This window comes from Myxocyprinus asiaticus, chromosome 41, assembly GCF_019703515.2.
Source record: "Myxocyprinus asiaticus isolate MX2 ecotype Aquarium Trade chromosome 41, UBuf_Myxa_2, whole genome shotgun sequence".
Taxonomy (NCBI): domain Eukaryota; kingdom Metazoa; phylum Chordata; class Actinopteri; order Cypriniformes; family Catostomidae; genus Myxocyprinus; species Myxocyprinus asiaticus.
In genome coordinates this window covers 16,572,510-16,589,018 of record NC_059384.1, presented here as the reverse complement: position 1 = coordinate 16,589,018, position 16,509 = coordinate 16,572,510, and the positions used below count along the sequence as shown (strand labels likewise).

General features: G+C 43.0%; 1 protein-coding gene across 2 annotated transcripts in view; it reads right to left on the bottom strand.

Moving 5' to 3' along the window:
* LOC127432002 (vasoactive intestinal polypeptide receptor) overlaps nt 1-16,509 on the bottom strand; it is a 118,085-nt gene that overhangs the window by 29,738 nt on the left and 71,838 nt on the right. For both annotated transcript variants that reach the window (XM_051682721.1, XM_051682720.1), the window contains one exon: nt 13,143-13,278. In XM_051682721.1, coding sequence (XP_051538681.1) covers nt 13,143-13,278 — 136 coding nt within the window. The remainder of the gene's footprint in view (nt 1-13,142; nt 13,279-16,509) is intronic.

Genomic DNA, 16,509 nt, shown 5'->3' with positions numbered 1-16,509 from the left:
CAGACAGTAGGCAATTAAGGTCACAGTTATTAAAACTTAAGACACTAAAGAGACCTTTCTACTGACCCTGAAAAACACCAAAAGAAAGATGCCCAGGGTCCCTGCTCATCTGCCTGAACATGCCTTAGGCATGCTGCATGGAGGCATGAGGACTGCAGATGTGGCCAGGGCAATAAATTGCAATGTCCATACTGTGAGACCCCTAAGACAGCACTACAGGGAGACAGGAAGGACAGCTGATCATCCTCGCAGTGGCAGACCACATGTAACAATACCTGCACAGAATTGGTACATCCAAATATCACACCTGCGGGACAGGTACAGGATGGCAACAACAACTGCCCAAGTTAAACAAGGAATGCACAATCCCTCCATCAGTGCTCAGACTGTCCGCAATAGGCTGAGAAAGACTGGACTGAGAGCTTGTAGGCCTGGTGTAAGGCAGGTCCTTACCAAACAACGTTGCCTATGGGCACAAACCCACCTTCGCTGGATCAGATAGGACTGGCAACAAGTGCTCTTCACTGACGGGTCACGGTTTTGTCTCACCAGGGGTGATTATCGGACTCGCGATTATTGTCAAAGGAATGAGCGTTACACCGAGGCCTGTACTCTGGAGCGGGATCGATTTGGAGGTGGAGGGTCCGTCATGGTCTGGGGCAGTGTTTCACAGCATCATCAGACTGAGCTTGTTGTCATTGCTGGCAATCTCAATGCTGTGCATTACAGGGAAGACATCCTCCTCCCTCATGTGGTACCCTTCCTGCAGGCTCATCCTGACATGACCCTCCAGCATGACAATGCCACCAGCCATACTGCTCGTTCTGTGCGTGATTTCCTGCAAGACAGGAATGTCAGTGTTCTGCCAAGGCCAGCGAAGAGCCCGGATCTCAATCCCATTTTGCACGTCTGGGGCCTGTTGGATCAGAGAGTGAGGGCTAGGGTCATTCCCTCTAGAATGTCCGGAACTTGCAAGTGCCTTGGTGGAAGAGTTGGGTAACATCTCACAGCAACAGCTGGCAAATCTGGTGCAGTCCATGAGGAGGAGATGGACTGCAGTACTTAATGCAGCTGGTGGCCACACCAGATACTGACTGTTACTTTTGATTTTGACCCCCCTTTGTTCAGGGACACATTATTCCATTTCTGTTAGTCACATGTCTGTGAAACTTGTTCAGTTTATGTCTTAGTTGTTGAATCTTTTTATGTTCATACAAATATTTACACATGTTAAGTTTGCTGAAAATAAAAGCAGTTGAAAGTGAGAGGCCGTTTCCTTTTTTGCTGAGTTTATTTTTACCACCTGCAAGTTTAAGTCAACAAAGAGTGGGGAAAGTTGTTCTATTATTTTATTACTGCAGGTTATCATTGAGTTCAGTGTTTGCTTTTCAGCAGACAAAAGTTGGGAACTCTTTTTTTTTTCTTCAATTAAAATGTTTTATTGATTCGTAGACATATAACAAAGAAAGAACACAACATATATACATTGAATCAACATTTAAAATGTAACACCCACTATTACCCCTCCCCAATCACCAACCCCACCCTGACCCCCAACGAATACCCCTGTGGTCACAAATAAGAATACACACACACACAAAAAAAGAAAATATAATAATCATATATAATTAAAATTAAACTTCTCTCTCCACAGCCCCTCCCCGAGAGTCCCCCAGAAACTTCCTGGTTACTTTCGTAACCTCTGTTCCCTGATGGAGGGAACGAGACGTTGTTTCGATGTAGTGAAACTAGGGGTTGCCTATGTGAACTGGCGGTGCGAGACGGGCAGACCATTGTGTGACTCGTAGCCAGCGCACCTGGCCGTCACGTAACCTCCCCCAATGCTCTTACAAGCATTGTATGGTCCCCTGCACCTTGGGGACAAGTCGGCTGCCCAAAAAATGGGGACCGGCTGCCCCAGTCGCAGCCTCTTCTCTTTCATCTCCCCATAAGGAAAAATCATTCAGCTGGGGGCCATATAGCGTCCACGTCAGGGGGGTGTCACTCCCAAGGGGAAGACACTGCGGCAACCGCACCCTGCCCGAGGGGGAGGAAATTTTGTGGAAATACGTCACATGGCCTTACCGAGTCTTGTTGGCAGTGTCTCATGTGGAGAAGTCTCTGTGGTAGGTCCTACCCAGGGGGGGTAGGCAGATCCAAGGAAGACATGGATTCATCAATGGGGGAACCATCTCGTGGAAGATACATCACACGGGGTTACATATGGGCAACCAGCGCATACGAAGCACCTATCCCAGTACAGGGCCAAGTTAGCACACGTACCAGGCCGGCAACGAGTTTCTCCGCAATCTCGCCTGCCACAGGGCTAAAGAGGAAGGACATCCAGGGTCCACGACTTTGTGAACTCGACTGGGGGTAAAAAGCGCATGTCTTCGCCTCCGGGAGGGGGAAGGCACTATATGCAAGAGGTACACCCGGCCAGCTGTCCCACAACTTACCTGCTCGTACCTGACAACACACGGGATGAGACCGGCTCAACCCAGAGATTGTAGAACCTCGCGAAGGTATTGGATGTTGCCCAGCCCGCTGCTCTGCAGATGTCTGCTAAAGAGGCACCATTGGTCAAAGCCCCATAGTAGAGTGTGCTCGTAGCCCCAAGGGGGGCATCACATCCTGGGCGTGATATGCCAAAGCAATGGCATCAATGACCCAGTGGGCAATCCTCTGTTTGGAGACAGCGCTCCCTTTCCGCTGTCCTCCAAAGCAGATAAAGAGCTGTTCAGAGCATCTAAAGCTCTGCATGCAATCCAAATAGATGTGCAAAGCACGCACTGGACACAGCATCGACAAGGCTGGGTCTGCCTCCTCCTGGGGCAGCGCTTGCAGGTTCACCACCTGGTTGTGGGAACCTTGGGCACATAGCTTGGTCAGGGTCTCAGTACCACATGAGAGTATCCCGGAACAAACTCCAGGCACGTGTCGCCGACAGAGAACGCCTGCAGGTCCCCTACCCTCTTGATGGAAGTGAGCGCAGTCAGGAGGGCAGTCTTCAAGGAGAGTGCCTTTAGCTCAACTGACTCAAGGGTCTCAAATGGAGCTCCCCGTAGGCCCCGAAGGACCACAGAGAGGTCCCACGAGGGGACGAAACGCGGTCTGGGAGGATTCAGCCTCCTTGCGCCTCTAAGGAACCTGATGACCAGGTCGTGCTTCCCAAGGGACATACCGTCAACTGCATTGTGGTGCGCTGCTATAGCGGCCACGTACACCTTCAAGGTGGAGAAGGAAAGTACTGACCCGACTGCGCATCTCTGGGGGTCTTCGCATCGGGAAGAACACCACTTAGTGAACAGATGTCACTTCAAGGCATACAGGTGCCCTAGCCTGAGTGATCTTTTCTACCACCGTGGGTGGTATGCCACTTAGGTCTTCCGTGTCCCGTCCAAGGGCCAGACGTGGAGATTCCAGAGGTCTGGTCGCAGGTGCCAGATGGTGCCCCGCCCCTGAGAAAGAAGGTCCTTCCTCAGGGGAATTCACCGGGGGGGGGGGGGGGGGCTTGTCGTGAGGAGCATGATGTCCGAGAACCAAGTCTGGGTGGGCCAGTAAAGTGCTACTGACCTGATCCTCATCCTCCCTGAACTTGTACAGCATCTGTGCAAGTAGGCTCACTGGTGGGAACGCATACTTGCGTAGCCCCCGGGGGCCAGCTGTGTGCCAGTGCAACTGTGCTGAGGGGAGCCTTGGTCAGGGCATACCAGAACATGCAGTGGGAGGATTCCCGGGAAGTGAACAGGTCTACCTGCGCTTGACTGCATTGACTCCAAATCAGCTGGACCACCTGGGGGTGGAGTCTCCACTTGGGGGCGGCCTGTGGCGTGTCGGGGATCCGGATCCACATCCCCACTTCCATTTCAGGACACCGTGACCCAGCTCCCCGCAACTCCAACAGACCGGCCCAGGCTCCCCGGCTGCACCCGTGGTGGCAGAGACATCACCCTGGGAAGGACGATGGAGAGGGATAGGGGAGGGGGTCGGTGCGTAGTGCAGCCCTCGGAAGCGGGGCACCAGTTTGGGTAAATACGCTCCCTGTTTCCGGGTGGCGGGAACAGGTCGAGAGGGAGGAGAGGGAGGGACAGAAGGGGGAGTAGAAGAGAGAGGGAGAGAGAGAGAGAGAGACTTGGACTACTCACTGGCTTCGGGGTAGGCCACCATGTGGGCTTCGGCCAGCTGGACGGCGTCATCCACCGACGTGGGGTGATGGCACTGGACCCATTACGCAGTCTTCTTGGGCAGACGAACGGTCAGCTGCTCCAGCGCCATCAGCTCTATTATGTCCTCCACGGCATGCCCTTCCCTGGCTAGCACCCATTTTCAGCAGGCATCCCGGAGCTGCTGGGAATATGCAAACGGGCGGCCGACTTCACACAGCATAATGGAGTGGAACCACTGGCAATATTGTTCGGAGGTACGGCCCACCCGTTGCAGGACAGCGGTCTTCAGTTTTGCATAGTCCAGTCGGTCCGCAGCTGGCAGTTGTTGCGCCGTGAGTTGGGCCTCCCCGAAAAGCAGCGGCAGCAACTGGAGGGCCCACTGGTCTTGAGGCCAGCCGTAGGTGGTGGCTGTGTGCTCAAAGAGGCCCAGGAACGCCTCTGGGTCGTCCTGAGGGCCCATCTTTGTCAGGAGGAGGTCCGGCTTCATCGGTGCCTCCAGGGTCGCAGCGGAGGATCTGCCTGGAGCTAACCAGCTCCGTAGAGCCTGCCGATCCTTGGACTGGGCCCGGAGGAGCTCCTGGAAATGACGCTCCTGCGCAAACAGGGCTTGGTTATGGGTCTCCTGGATGCTAGCCAGGGCGTGGATGACTTCACCCAGCGGTGAGGTGTCCATGGCGACCAGTCTTCTTCCTTCGATGTCCCGGGTTTCGACACCACTGTAAAGGATCCAACAGGAAGGAAGCGGGAAGCGGATTGGCAGTCCAGGTAAATCAGCTTTTATTGAAGCATTCAGCTTCACAGACAATGTATAGGCTTTTCAGCTTCATAAACAAAGAGCAGGCTTTTCAGCTTCACGCAACACTAAACAGGCTTTCAGATACAGACGTGGCTTTTCAGCTTCACGCAACTCTCTCTCCCTCACTGGCGTTCTCGGCGGCCTTTTCAAGCCCATCTCCATCATCACTGTAACGAGAAACAGGTGTTACACATCATTAATCACCAGGTGATGGTCCTTACTGCTTCCTCTCTCCCCAGTGACAGACACACGACCACGTCCCGCTCCACAGTAACTTAATCCATCCAATAAAAGTATTCCTGAGCACGTATATTTCCAAAATCTTAAAAAGATAATCCCATTCTACCATATCAAATGCCTTTTCGGCGTCAAGTGAGATGGCAGCGACCGGAGTCTGATCATTCGCCATTGACCACATGATATTGATGAAATGCCTGATGTTATCAGAAGCGCTGCGGCCCCAAATAAACCCCACCTGATCTATATGTATAAGAGATGTCATAACTTTACTTAATCGGTTAGCCAGAATTTTTGACAATATTTTAACATCTTGCTGGATCAGGGAAATTGGACAGTAACTCTTACACTCTCTTGGATCTTTGTTCTTTTTAAGAATCAGACCGATCCGGGCTTGTGTCATGGTTGGCGGAAGCTTTCCATTGTTTAATGATTCTGTATAAACTTCTAACAAAAGTGGAGCCAGTTCTATAGCATAAAATCTAAAAAATTCAGCAGCAAAGCCATCTGGCCCTGGAGCCTTGCCTGTAGTTAAGGCCTTAATTACCTCACCAAGCTCCTCCAAGGTTATCTCAGAATCAATATAATTTTTTGCTCAGTCGTCAGTTTAAGGAGTTCTAATGGTTCCACAAATTTCTAATATTTTCATCAGTAGACGAAGATGTGGAACTATAAAGATCAATATAGAATTCTTTAGAAGCATTATTAATATCAATGGCCGAGGTAAAAATTTCACCACCAGCAGATTTCACCGAGGGAATGGTAGAAAAAGACTCTCTCTGCTTTATATATCTAGCCAAAAGCTTCCCTGCTTTGTCCCCCGACTCAAAGTATGACTGTCTTGCCCTGAATAGCCAAAACTCCACCTTCCGTGACAAAATAGTATTATATCTGTATTTCAATTGGGTCAATTCTCTGAGGCCATCAGATGATATTCGGCGCTTCAGCTCTGCCTCGACACTTTTAATATTCCCTTCCAACTCCACGAGTTCTCGTGCTTTGGATTTTTTGGTGAATGAGGCATACAGTATGATCCGACCCCTAAGGAACGCCTTAAGTGCCTCCCAAGCCACGTCCACAGAGGATACTGAGGACCAGTTGGTCTCCATATAAACATTGATTTCAGCCTTTAACATTTGTTGGAATTCAGGATTTTGCAAAAGGGATACATTTAAGCGCCAACTATATCATTTCTTTTTCTCCGTATGTAGCAACATCTCTAAACTCACCAGGGTGTGATCTGAGACTAAGATGTTTCCAATTGAGCAATCAACAACAGATGAAATGAGGGACTTAGATAGAAAAAATAAAAAAAATCTATTCTAGAATAAATTTATGGACTGATGAAAAGAATGTATAGTCCCTACCAGATGGGTTCAAAAGTCTCCAAATATCTATAAGACTAAGATTTTTACACATCCTGTGAAGCATCAATGTTGCTCTAAGGGGCTTACACACTTTTACTTCACTATGATCAAGGACTGAGTCCATCAAACGATTAAAGTCTCCTCCCAATATTATATCATGAGGGATGCCAGCGGCTTGCAACATCCCTTCAAGATCTATAAAAAAGTCCTGATCATCAGCGCTAGGTGCGTAAATATTAGCCAAAATCAAACTTTGCCCCTGAATTTCTGCTAAAACAATAATGACTCTTCCTCATTAATCTTTACTCTGTTTGAGACTGAATTGCAGATGTTTACTAATCAATGTAATGACTCCCCTGCTCTTACTTGAGACAGCACTAAAGAAAACATGCATTTCTTGGAGAAAGGTGCATTTCTTGAAGAAACACTATATCATATTTCTAATGTTTAAGAAAAGAAATAACCTTCCTTCTTTTTATGGGGTGCCCCAACCATTTACATTCCATGTGGAGAGAGACAATCCACTCATACTAACATTGACATTTTGACATATTAGAAAAAATAGACTGTGTGTCAAAAACAAAATTATAAAGACCACATTCCAACATTAATGCAACAATCAAACCCTGAACTTCCCCCAAAACATGCACATTAACCCTTTTGACGTTGTCTTCCTAACAGTTATGGATCAGGGTGTATTAAAAGTATCAAAACTAGCAAAGTGCGCAGAGCTCGCCATTCACACATCTGAAGCTTGCATGGTGACACGTGACTCAAGGTTGATTGTTTTCTTCTCAAGAGGCAACACATGAGTTTTATTTATTTTATTTTATTTTTTATAAAATTCTTTTTTTTTTTTTTTTTGCTAGCTAACAATTAGCATGTGGTACCAAACTCAGACACCAGATGCCATTATCAGTAAGCAATAGAGCTGATCAGCCATAACGTCAATTTGTAGGTGAACCCGGAATGCTAATTCGCCATGGGTTCCTTCTGGATTTTCTAAAATGGGGTTTTTCAACTTATTAATAAAATAAGGTCTGTGGTAAACCTTACTTGATGATACATGCAAGCTTTAATCTACAACATACATATATATATATATATATATATATATATATATATATATATATTATTATTATTATTTTTATTTATTTATTTATTTTCAGAGAAAAAAATTGCAGAACATTTTTTTTTTGCAGAGAATTTTGTTTTTTGTAGGACATAGGATCAGGAAGGTACAAAGACACCTAAAAAAATCACCTTGTCATTTTTTTTTCAGGAGGACAATAAAAAGAAGAAACAGAGCAGAGATACAGCATCATACTGAATTTAGCAAATTTATGGTTTAATACTAACAGAAATGAACTAAAAGCTACAAAACTCCAACTTTGATATCATGTTGTCTTAAAATATCAACAAAACAATTATGCTGAAATCAGTAGATGTGGCACTACACACAACAGTTTGAACACAGTTATCTGCAATCTTCATGTCAATGAAACTGCAATAAAACCGACACTCAGACACTCTAAACATACTTCTTTGAGCTGTATGATGCGAGGATCAGAGATGCATTCACACATCTAAAACTCTGTTCCTATCTTCAACATAATAGCACATGCCTTAAAGGCTGAGGAAAAGAATTGGGTGGATGAAGCAATCGACACATTAGCTGACAGAAGCCACTGAATGATGATTTCTGCTTTCGACGTATAAAATGAGGCAGCGCAGGATGGATGGATCCGGCTCATAGTTCTAATGTGCACAAATCATCCAAAATTACTCTGAGAGCCACAGCCTCTTGCTCAGAGCACACACTCCCTGAAATAGAAAGCTTTCGCTGCCGGCGCAACTTCACAAATAGCTAACAAATACCTACCCCATGTGCCAAACCTTTCAACAGCCTTTTATCATGCATTTATCATGTATCATATAAAAAATACAACAACTAATATTCTGTCTCTCCCCATGGCCCTATTACTTAAAGGTGAGAAACATTAACAAAACATCTTGACACATCACCCGGCTGCGAATATTCAGTAATTCCACATTAGATTACTAATATTTTGCATGCAATCTGTGGCAGGGTGGAGGGCAGGGCCGGGTCGTGATTCCGCACACCCGGCCCCTAATTGGGCTGATTAGCTCGAGAGGTTTAAAGGCTGACTGGAGAAGGCAGTGCGGCAGAGAGAGAGTTACGGACAGCTGTCTGACACCTGTGTGTGTGTTTGTCTTTTTGGTTCAGTTTCTCATTAAATATTATTTATATTGTTAAGCCGGTTCTCCGATACGCCATAGTCCGGTCCTTGGCCACTCCTCCACCCTCTAGTGGACAACAGTCACGTCTCCCCGGATGGATCGGAGGCAGTCCTCCAGCCCATGGCGGATGGAACACCCCGCCGCATTTTTGGTGGACAGTAGGGGTCTCCCCCACCCCTGGCAGCGGTAACCGCTCCAGGCAGTTGGTTGGGAGCTCCTCCTCCTCTTGCGGTCGGCGGCCGTTCCTCCGCTTCAAGGCGGCCGGGCTCCTCCATCCTCCGGCGGATGGCCGCGGCTGCTCCTTTGGGGTGGATGGTAGCGGCGAGAACTCTACTACGGCGCATCCCTCCTCCATCCCAGGTTTCGGCACCAGTGTAACACAGTTCAATGAAAAGGAGGAGGCGAGAATCGGCTTAACAATATAAATAATATTTAATGAGAAACTGAACCAAAAAGACAAACACACACAGGTGTCAGACAGCTGTCCGTAACACTCTCTCTGCCGCACTGCCGTCTCCAGTCGGCCATTATCCCTCTCAGGCTAATCAGCCCAATTAGGGGCCGGGTGTGCGGAATCACAACCCGGCCCCGCCCTCCGCCTGCCACACAGTCAAATGTGTATGAAAGACACAGGCAGGGTTTCTTACTAACTATAATTATAGATAATGAGAGACACCATATCAGAATATTTCACAAGTGTTATTGCAGGCCACTTGTGTTATACTCTAACAGCAGGCTCATTACATACACTGTAATAAGAAAAGAAGCCCCATGTTTTCATTTGAGAGGTTTAGGTTCTTTGTCAAGTTCAATCAGTGGCGAATTCCCAGGGCCAGCAAAGCCTGCTGGCCTAACATGCCAAATAAATAAATATTTTTCATCCTTTTGTTCTCAATCACCTTTTTGCCTATGTATTTTTAATCGTTTTCCACTCTTAATTAATCTACAAACAAACAAAATGTTTATCCAGTCAGAATTTATTCCTTGATGCTTACAAGCAAAGTGTGACAACTGTTTCACAAATCGCATGCCCGAAGCAACACGTGAGTTTGAACTCCACCGTCAGGACTTCAGAATTTCTTCAGAATCCCTCAACAGTGCAAATGAATGGGCAACTAAAGTCAGATTGTCAGATTCATCAGCCAATCAGATTGATTTATTTGTTCTTGGTGGGTGTGATCTTTAGGATATGTCCCGGTCGAGGCCTTCTAGCTGGCCTTGAGTGATGCAATCACGCTTTAAGTGATGTACGTAATTCAAGAGAGAAGAGCGCGAGATCTTGCTGACGAGTCGGCTGTCATCACTGCTGGTATTGTCGTTGAGAAAGAGATCCTTATGGATTTAAAAACATGACCGTGTGATTGCTTAATTTATTAAACAGGAAAAGAGGGCTGATTTTCACTTCAAGTAAACTGGTGAGTGCTTTTTGCATTGTTATAGCAACATCAGGAGTTTTCTAAGTGTAAATTAGGCTGTTTGAGCATTCAGTGTCGGATCAAGTTTTGAAAAGTAGTGCTGCATTCCATTCAACTTGGAAAGTCAGATTTTACAACTTCCTACTAGGAAAAGTGCAATGGAATGCATCTTGAAGTCAGAATTACAACTTGTAGGCTCGTGCAGAGCCGAGATGCAGGTGCATGATGTCACACAAACATGTCAACACTCAGGGAGATATACAAAGTAAGTGATAAATATTCACTTTATTAAGTAATATCGATAAATAGTTCGTTTCCACATTACATGATATTAAAGCTTGTTTAACAAATGCCTGCAGAAACAGGTGTATAAAACATGGTAAATTATAAGCTCTTTTGATAATCATACACCTGTAGCACAAATGCTAGTGCTGCAGCATTGTTTATCAATTGGGTTGCTAGGAGATATCTCTAATGAGAGTCAAACCCCTGCTAAGCTAACAGGAGCATTGCAGTTTTGTTTCCTTAAACGTCATCTTCCGAATATCGGGGAATGGAATGCATTTATGGTCGGAGATATCAAATAGGAATATCCCACATCCAACTTGAATGGAATGCAGCATAACCGTGTACCTTGACGGAACAAATTTATTGCAAGCAACATTTAAATCGCAAATATTATTAGATTTTCAAGGTATTATAGACCTCCTTGATTCATATGAAAAATTATGATTTTTGAATGTCTGTTCGGAAGACATTCATTTCACAAAACAGTCATGCTGCAGTTAAAATTAGGCTTGCTTGAGCATTAAGTGTCATTTCAAGTTCTGGCTTTCGTGCGTGGACATGTTTTTCAAATGTAAATTGGTATTATTAGTTAGCTGTGACATACTGTATTATGCCCAAAGGCATAGGGTGTCTTATTCATTGTGAAACTGTGTTTTCTTAATGGCATGAATCACACTGAAGGCCTAGACTTTAAATGCACGGCCCAACACTGAGTTCAATCAATAGTCATCCAGCAGCTGAGACGTACCTGCAAACCTCTTTCATCATTACTTTCAGTTTGCCAATGATGATTACCAAGAAAATGTTTATACGTAGATGCAGATGCTGAATATTGTGACTTCTCTACAAATGGATTTGTTTCTTTTTATAGAATACCCCGTTAAAAAGACAAGATTAGACCTGCAAATATTTCCATGCTGCTGATTTTCCATGTTGGTTTGGTGCTGGTCTAGATGGTAAACCAGCAAAATTTACCTTGTAAGACTGGTCGACCAGGATGGCCTAATTTGAAGAATTAAGTTTGATTTTGTAATTTGTTCCTGTCACTCTTTCTGCTTTCCCTGAGAGGACCAGCTAAGACCAGCATTAGTTTCCAGGCTGATTTATGCTGGTTAGTGCTAGTCTTGGGGTGCGTTTCCTGTACAACTACGTAATTCACTGCTTAACCACCATAGTATGATACATCGTTGGAGAAATTAACTAGCCAGTTATGACTGTTACCCAAAACTGTATTAACTATGTCGCACATCCATTGTTTGAACCACGTTGCTTCAACAACATAGAGCTGTTGTTAATGATGTTACACAGGGGGTGGAATAATAACTTTTGCGGATATTAGATCATAATCGCTAATTTACATGTACTCCTGTTTAATGCAAAAAAGTTGCCAAAGACACGAAAGCTGCGTGCACTATGTACTGTAAATGCGACAGATAAATTTGTTGCAATAGTGGGGTTTCCTACATCAGACTTTGGGATTCCCCCGATGCACTACACACATACGCATATGTGCACTATTCAAAAATATATAAGAACTTCACTTATGCGTTAACATGGATATATAAGCTGTGTTCATCAACAAAAGCAAAGTGTGTTAAAGAGCTTTCTCTTAACAGCCTTTAATACCTTAAATAGCTGCATTTGTGTCTAAGCTGCATTTTCTGCATATAAACATGGCCAAAGTCTTGATAGGATGAAAGATATATATTAAATAAAAGATATAGAAGCCTCAGAAAAGTGAAATGATAACAAGGAACAATGCTTCTAACCACAGGTGGAGAGCTGTAGTTCGGTTTGGGGAAACACCAAATCATTGAACTATGTTGGTAACGATGGAACTTGCGACCATAGTTGGCTAACAATGCTTTTGGGAAATGCATCCCTGGCTGATTGATCAGCATGGTCTTTCTAGTAAAGCTGATTTACCAAGGAAGCCTTACTGGTTAAGCTATTTAATATGCCTGGTGGGACACCAGCATGCCAGCATGCAAAACGCAACACATACTGATGACCAGTAATGCTGGTCCTTTCTTTCCTTATTTTTCAAAGCTAGCACAAAATAAAAAATGGTTTCTGAAAAATGACCCAAAAGTTCTATCACATCTTGTGATTTTATAATAATGAATGTTGTGAAAAGAAAATCTCTGAAAGGAAGTTCTTGAGGGGCAACAACAATAATAGTGGGAGTAAACACCATACAGAATGAATGGAACATGTTCTTTGGTGAGCTGGTTCAAACAGAAGTCATGTTGAGCAGTGAATTCTGTACCTGGAGAAGTGTGAATTTATGCCCAAGGATGTTTGGCAGCAGACATAACATGCCCAAAAAACTTTTATTATAACGTTCTTTCAAAAGACCATGAAACCTCTATGAAAAATTAAAAACCTGATCAGCTGTCATTGACTTTTTTTTTTGTCACTGATTACTACTAGAGGAAAACAGTGGGTTGGTGCATTTCAGTAGTCTTGAGGGTTTTTTGGAACTAAATAAAAAACATCTGTGTGCATGTCACATCATTTACTAATTGAAATGAATGCAGGGGACTGCTATTGGATTTCAAAAACATAATATACATGAACTGTGCTGGGTTCATCCTCTTGAACTTACAGATCCAGTGGAGCAGTTGTCAGACTCCTGAATAACATCATACAGGACCACATCTTTAACGAAGACTGCGATGGCTTTCAAGATGAAGGATACAAACAGGTGTATGTGGATGTAGTTTCGTGTGCAGTGTAGTTTCCTAAAGGGGATTTAAAAAGGAAAACAATCAGCCACACACAGACTGAATCTATAATATATTAGTGATAACTGAGGAATCCCTTGCCCCCTAATTGCACTCTGTCCTTGGCAATAATAGCGGAAAAATGACAGCTAATTAGACTACAAATTAAATCCTAATTGAGCTTTCTGGTCCATGTAAGGGGTTTGTTAAACAGATAATTTACTGTGCAGCATTGTAGTCCATTTCACACACATCTCAGATTACAGTAGCATGGGAATTCACAAAATCAGATTTAAAATTCAAGGTGGCTACCTGGGCCCATTTTCACAAAAAACCTTAAGGCTAAAAGTAGCTCATAACGCAGAAATTTAGGAACTTTAGCAACTTTAGCAACTTTTCATCTAAGAGTAATTCATGAAGCATTATAATGCTAAAAGTAGCTCCTAAACCCACGACAGCTTAGAAGTCCTCCTGAGGACTTTTAACTCCTTAATAGTGACTCACAAATTATCCGAAGCACAGCTGCTGTCGTCAATCCACATTAAAAACAACATATTAGAATATATTATGACGTTGACCATTTAAAAATGGTCACAAACGCTTGAATCACAATTGAGTCTATGTATTTTAAAAATATAATATTATAAATATTATAATACTGGCATTGACCTTTAAAAAGGTAACGTCTAAATCACGAGGGTGTTTTCATTATTGTAAACTTAGTTAGATATGCAGTTACCTCTCCCAAAAACTGAAACAACCAAATTACACCGGAGATAAAGGTTGACAACTCTGCACTCACTGACCACATCAAAAATAAAACTGTGTAGCATGGATGAATTGGGAATTTCTGTCATCCTTTAGCAAAATAATCTATCAAACTATGCCGTCTCCAGACCGCACATCATCTGACAATTCATGCCGTATTTTTTCCTGATGATGCGCTCTCGCTGCAGAGAAAAAGGGGGCTATCTCTCTGTCTGTCTGTCTATCTGTCTGTCTGTCTGTCTGTCTGTCTGTCTGTCAGTCAGTCAGTCAGTCAGTCAGTCAGTCAGTCAGTCTGTCTATCTACTGTATGTATGTATGTATGTATGTGTGTATATATGTATGTATGTACACTACCATTAAAAAGTTTGGGGTCACTTGCCTGAAATGTTTCTCATGATCTTAAAAACATTTTGATCTGAAGGCATATGCTTAAATGTTTGAAATTTGTTTTGTAGACAAAAAAATAATTGTGCCACCATATTAATTTATTTAATTACAAAACTAAAATTTTATTTAAAAAAATTTTTAAAAAATGTTTTTTTTTTTTAAATGGATGACTTAGACCGAATAATTAAGAAAAGCAGCCACTAAGTGCCCAGCATATAGATGGGAACTCCTTCAATACTGTGTAAAAAGCATCCCAGGGTGATATATATCATTGTTTGTCTTAGCTGACAAATAGCAGTTCCCTGTCTACCAATCACAGGGTGATTTAAAAGAACGCGTTAATAAAACGTGACGTCATCCAGAGCAATGAGGTCAACTCCGCCTTACTCTAATCTTAAGAAAAAATTGCTCTTAGCAGTTTTGTGAATAGGTTTTAAGCAAAAACTCCTAGCTAGTGGTATGTTAACATACATTTCACAAAGTTAAATACACTGTGTAAAGCTAAACATTTAAACCATCTCCTTCAGACCTCTGTTACATTCTGTCTGAGAGTCTTTTATTTACTGCTGTATACAGTAAAAATGCAAATAATGTCCTAGAAGCCAGCTCCTCCTCATGAAACCCAGGAAAAATAATTTCCATAACTTTATTGTCACAAATGTATTGTCATTATTGAACCACCAAAGGATTTATCACAGGACTATTGAGGCTATACCATGATTGCCTGTAATGAACACTTGTTATAAATTAAGAGTTGTTTCAGTTCTCAATAGTTCTTTTTCTGCCAGTTGCATTATTGAACATTCAAAGTCTGTATATATTGAGTTTCTTTGGATTTATATCTTTGCCTGGTTTTTGATTTATGGTATTGTATTTTTATTAGGATTTGTCTACCTTGACTGGTGATATTTTTTCCAGTAATGGATTGTAAACCAGATCAAACTAGTTTGGACATTTGGGGAGATTTATATGTAAAGCAACAATGAATTAAAGACTCTAAAGCCTGTATGAATGAATATCGTTAAATAAATCACCAAATTTGACAACCATATTGAAAATGGTAGTAGTTTAGGTACCCCGTATTACAAAGATCATAATTTTTATTCTATATTCAAAAATCGAGCCAAGAATAAGCATTTAAGTCTTAGTTTGGCACCAACTTTAATGTTTTCTTCAAGCTGCAAATAGGTTTTATTAAAGGTAAATTGTACTTCACAGTTATTAGTAGTTTTTTTAAACACTTTTCTTCTTAGATGTTATTAACACTGAGTGAAGACAACTTTAGCTCTGCCTGTGACCTCAGATCAGAGTTATTCATTTTGGCTTAAGAGCAAATGTAAAGACAAGCAATAATAACTTGAGGTGTGATCAGGTCCTCAGCCCCTGTCAGTCAGTGAAAGCCTGCATCAAACTGAATTACACTCTGTTAAGGCAGCTTAAGCCTGCAGCTCAAGCAAAGCTAGTGTTAATAGACAGGATTAGGACTGATTACACTGCTTTAGAGCTGAACTGAGCCTCCATACAATTCAGATGACCCACATGGACCTTAATGCAGATGGGAAAGACAGCATTTGGGATGGAGTGGTATAGTGGTTAAATCTCAGGGCTGGTAATTAGGAGCGAGCCATGAACTATCTGCATTATGCCCTTGAGCAAGGGGATTAGTTCAGCCAAAAATGAAAATTCTGTCATCATTCACTCACCCTCATGTTGTTCCAGACCTGTATGACTTTGTTCCTTCAGTGGAACACAAAAGGAGACATTTTGAAGAATATTTTCACTACCTTCTTCCATACAATGAAAGCAGGTGGGTAACAGAGCTTTTGTTTGTCCAGAAAGGACAAAAAGCATCATTTAAAATACCATGAAAGTAGTACATTCAACTCGTGCACTATATTCCATGTCTTCTGAAGCCATATTGCATGATACCTTTGTGTGAGGAACAGACTTAAATTTAAGTCGTAACTCATAAAAAAACATTCCTTGAACATCTTTCTTGACAGCCATGGTCACAAAAAGAGCAGCTTGGAAATTCTGCAATTTAATAACTCCTTTTGTGTTCCACAGAAGAAAGAAAGTCATACAGGTTTTGAA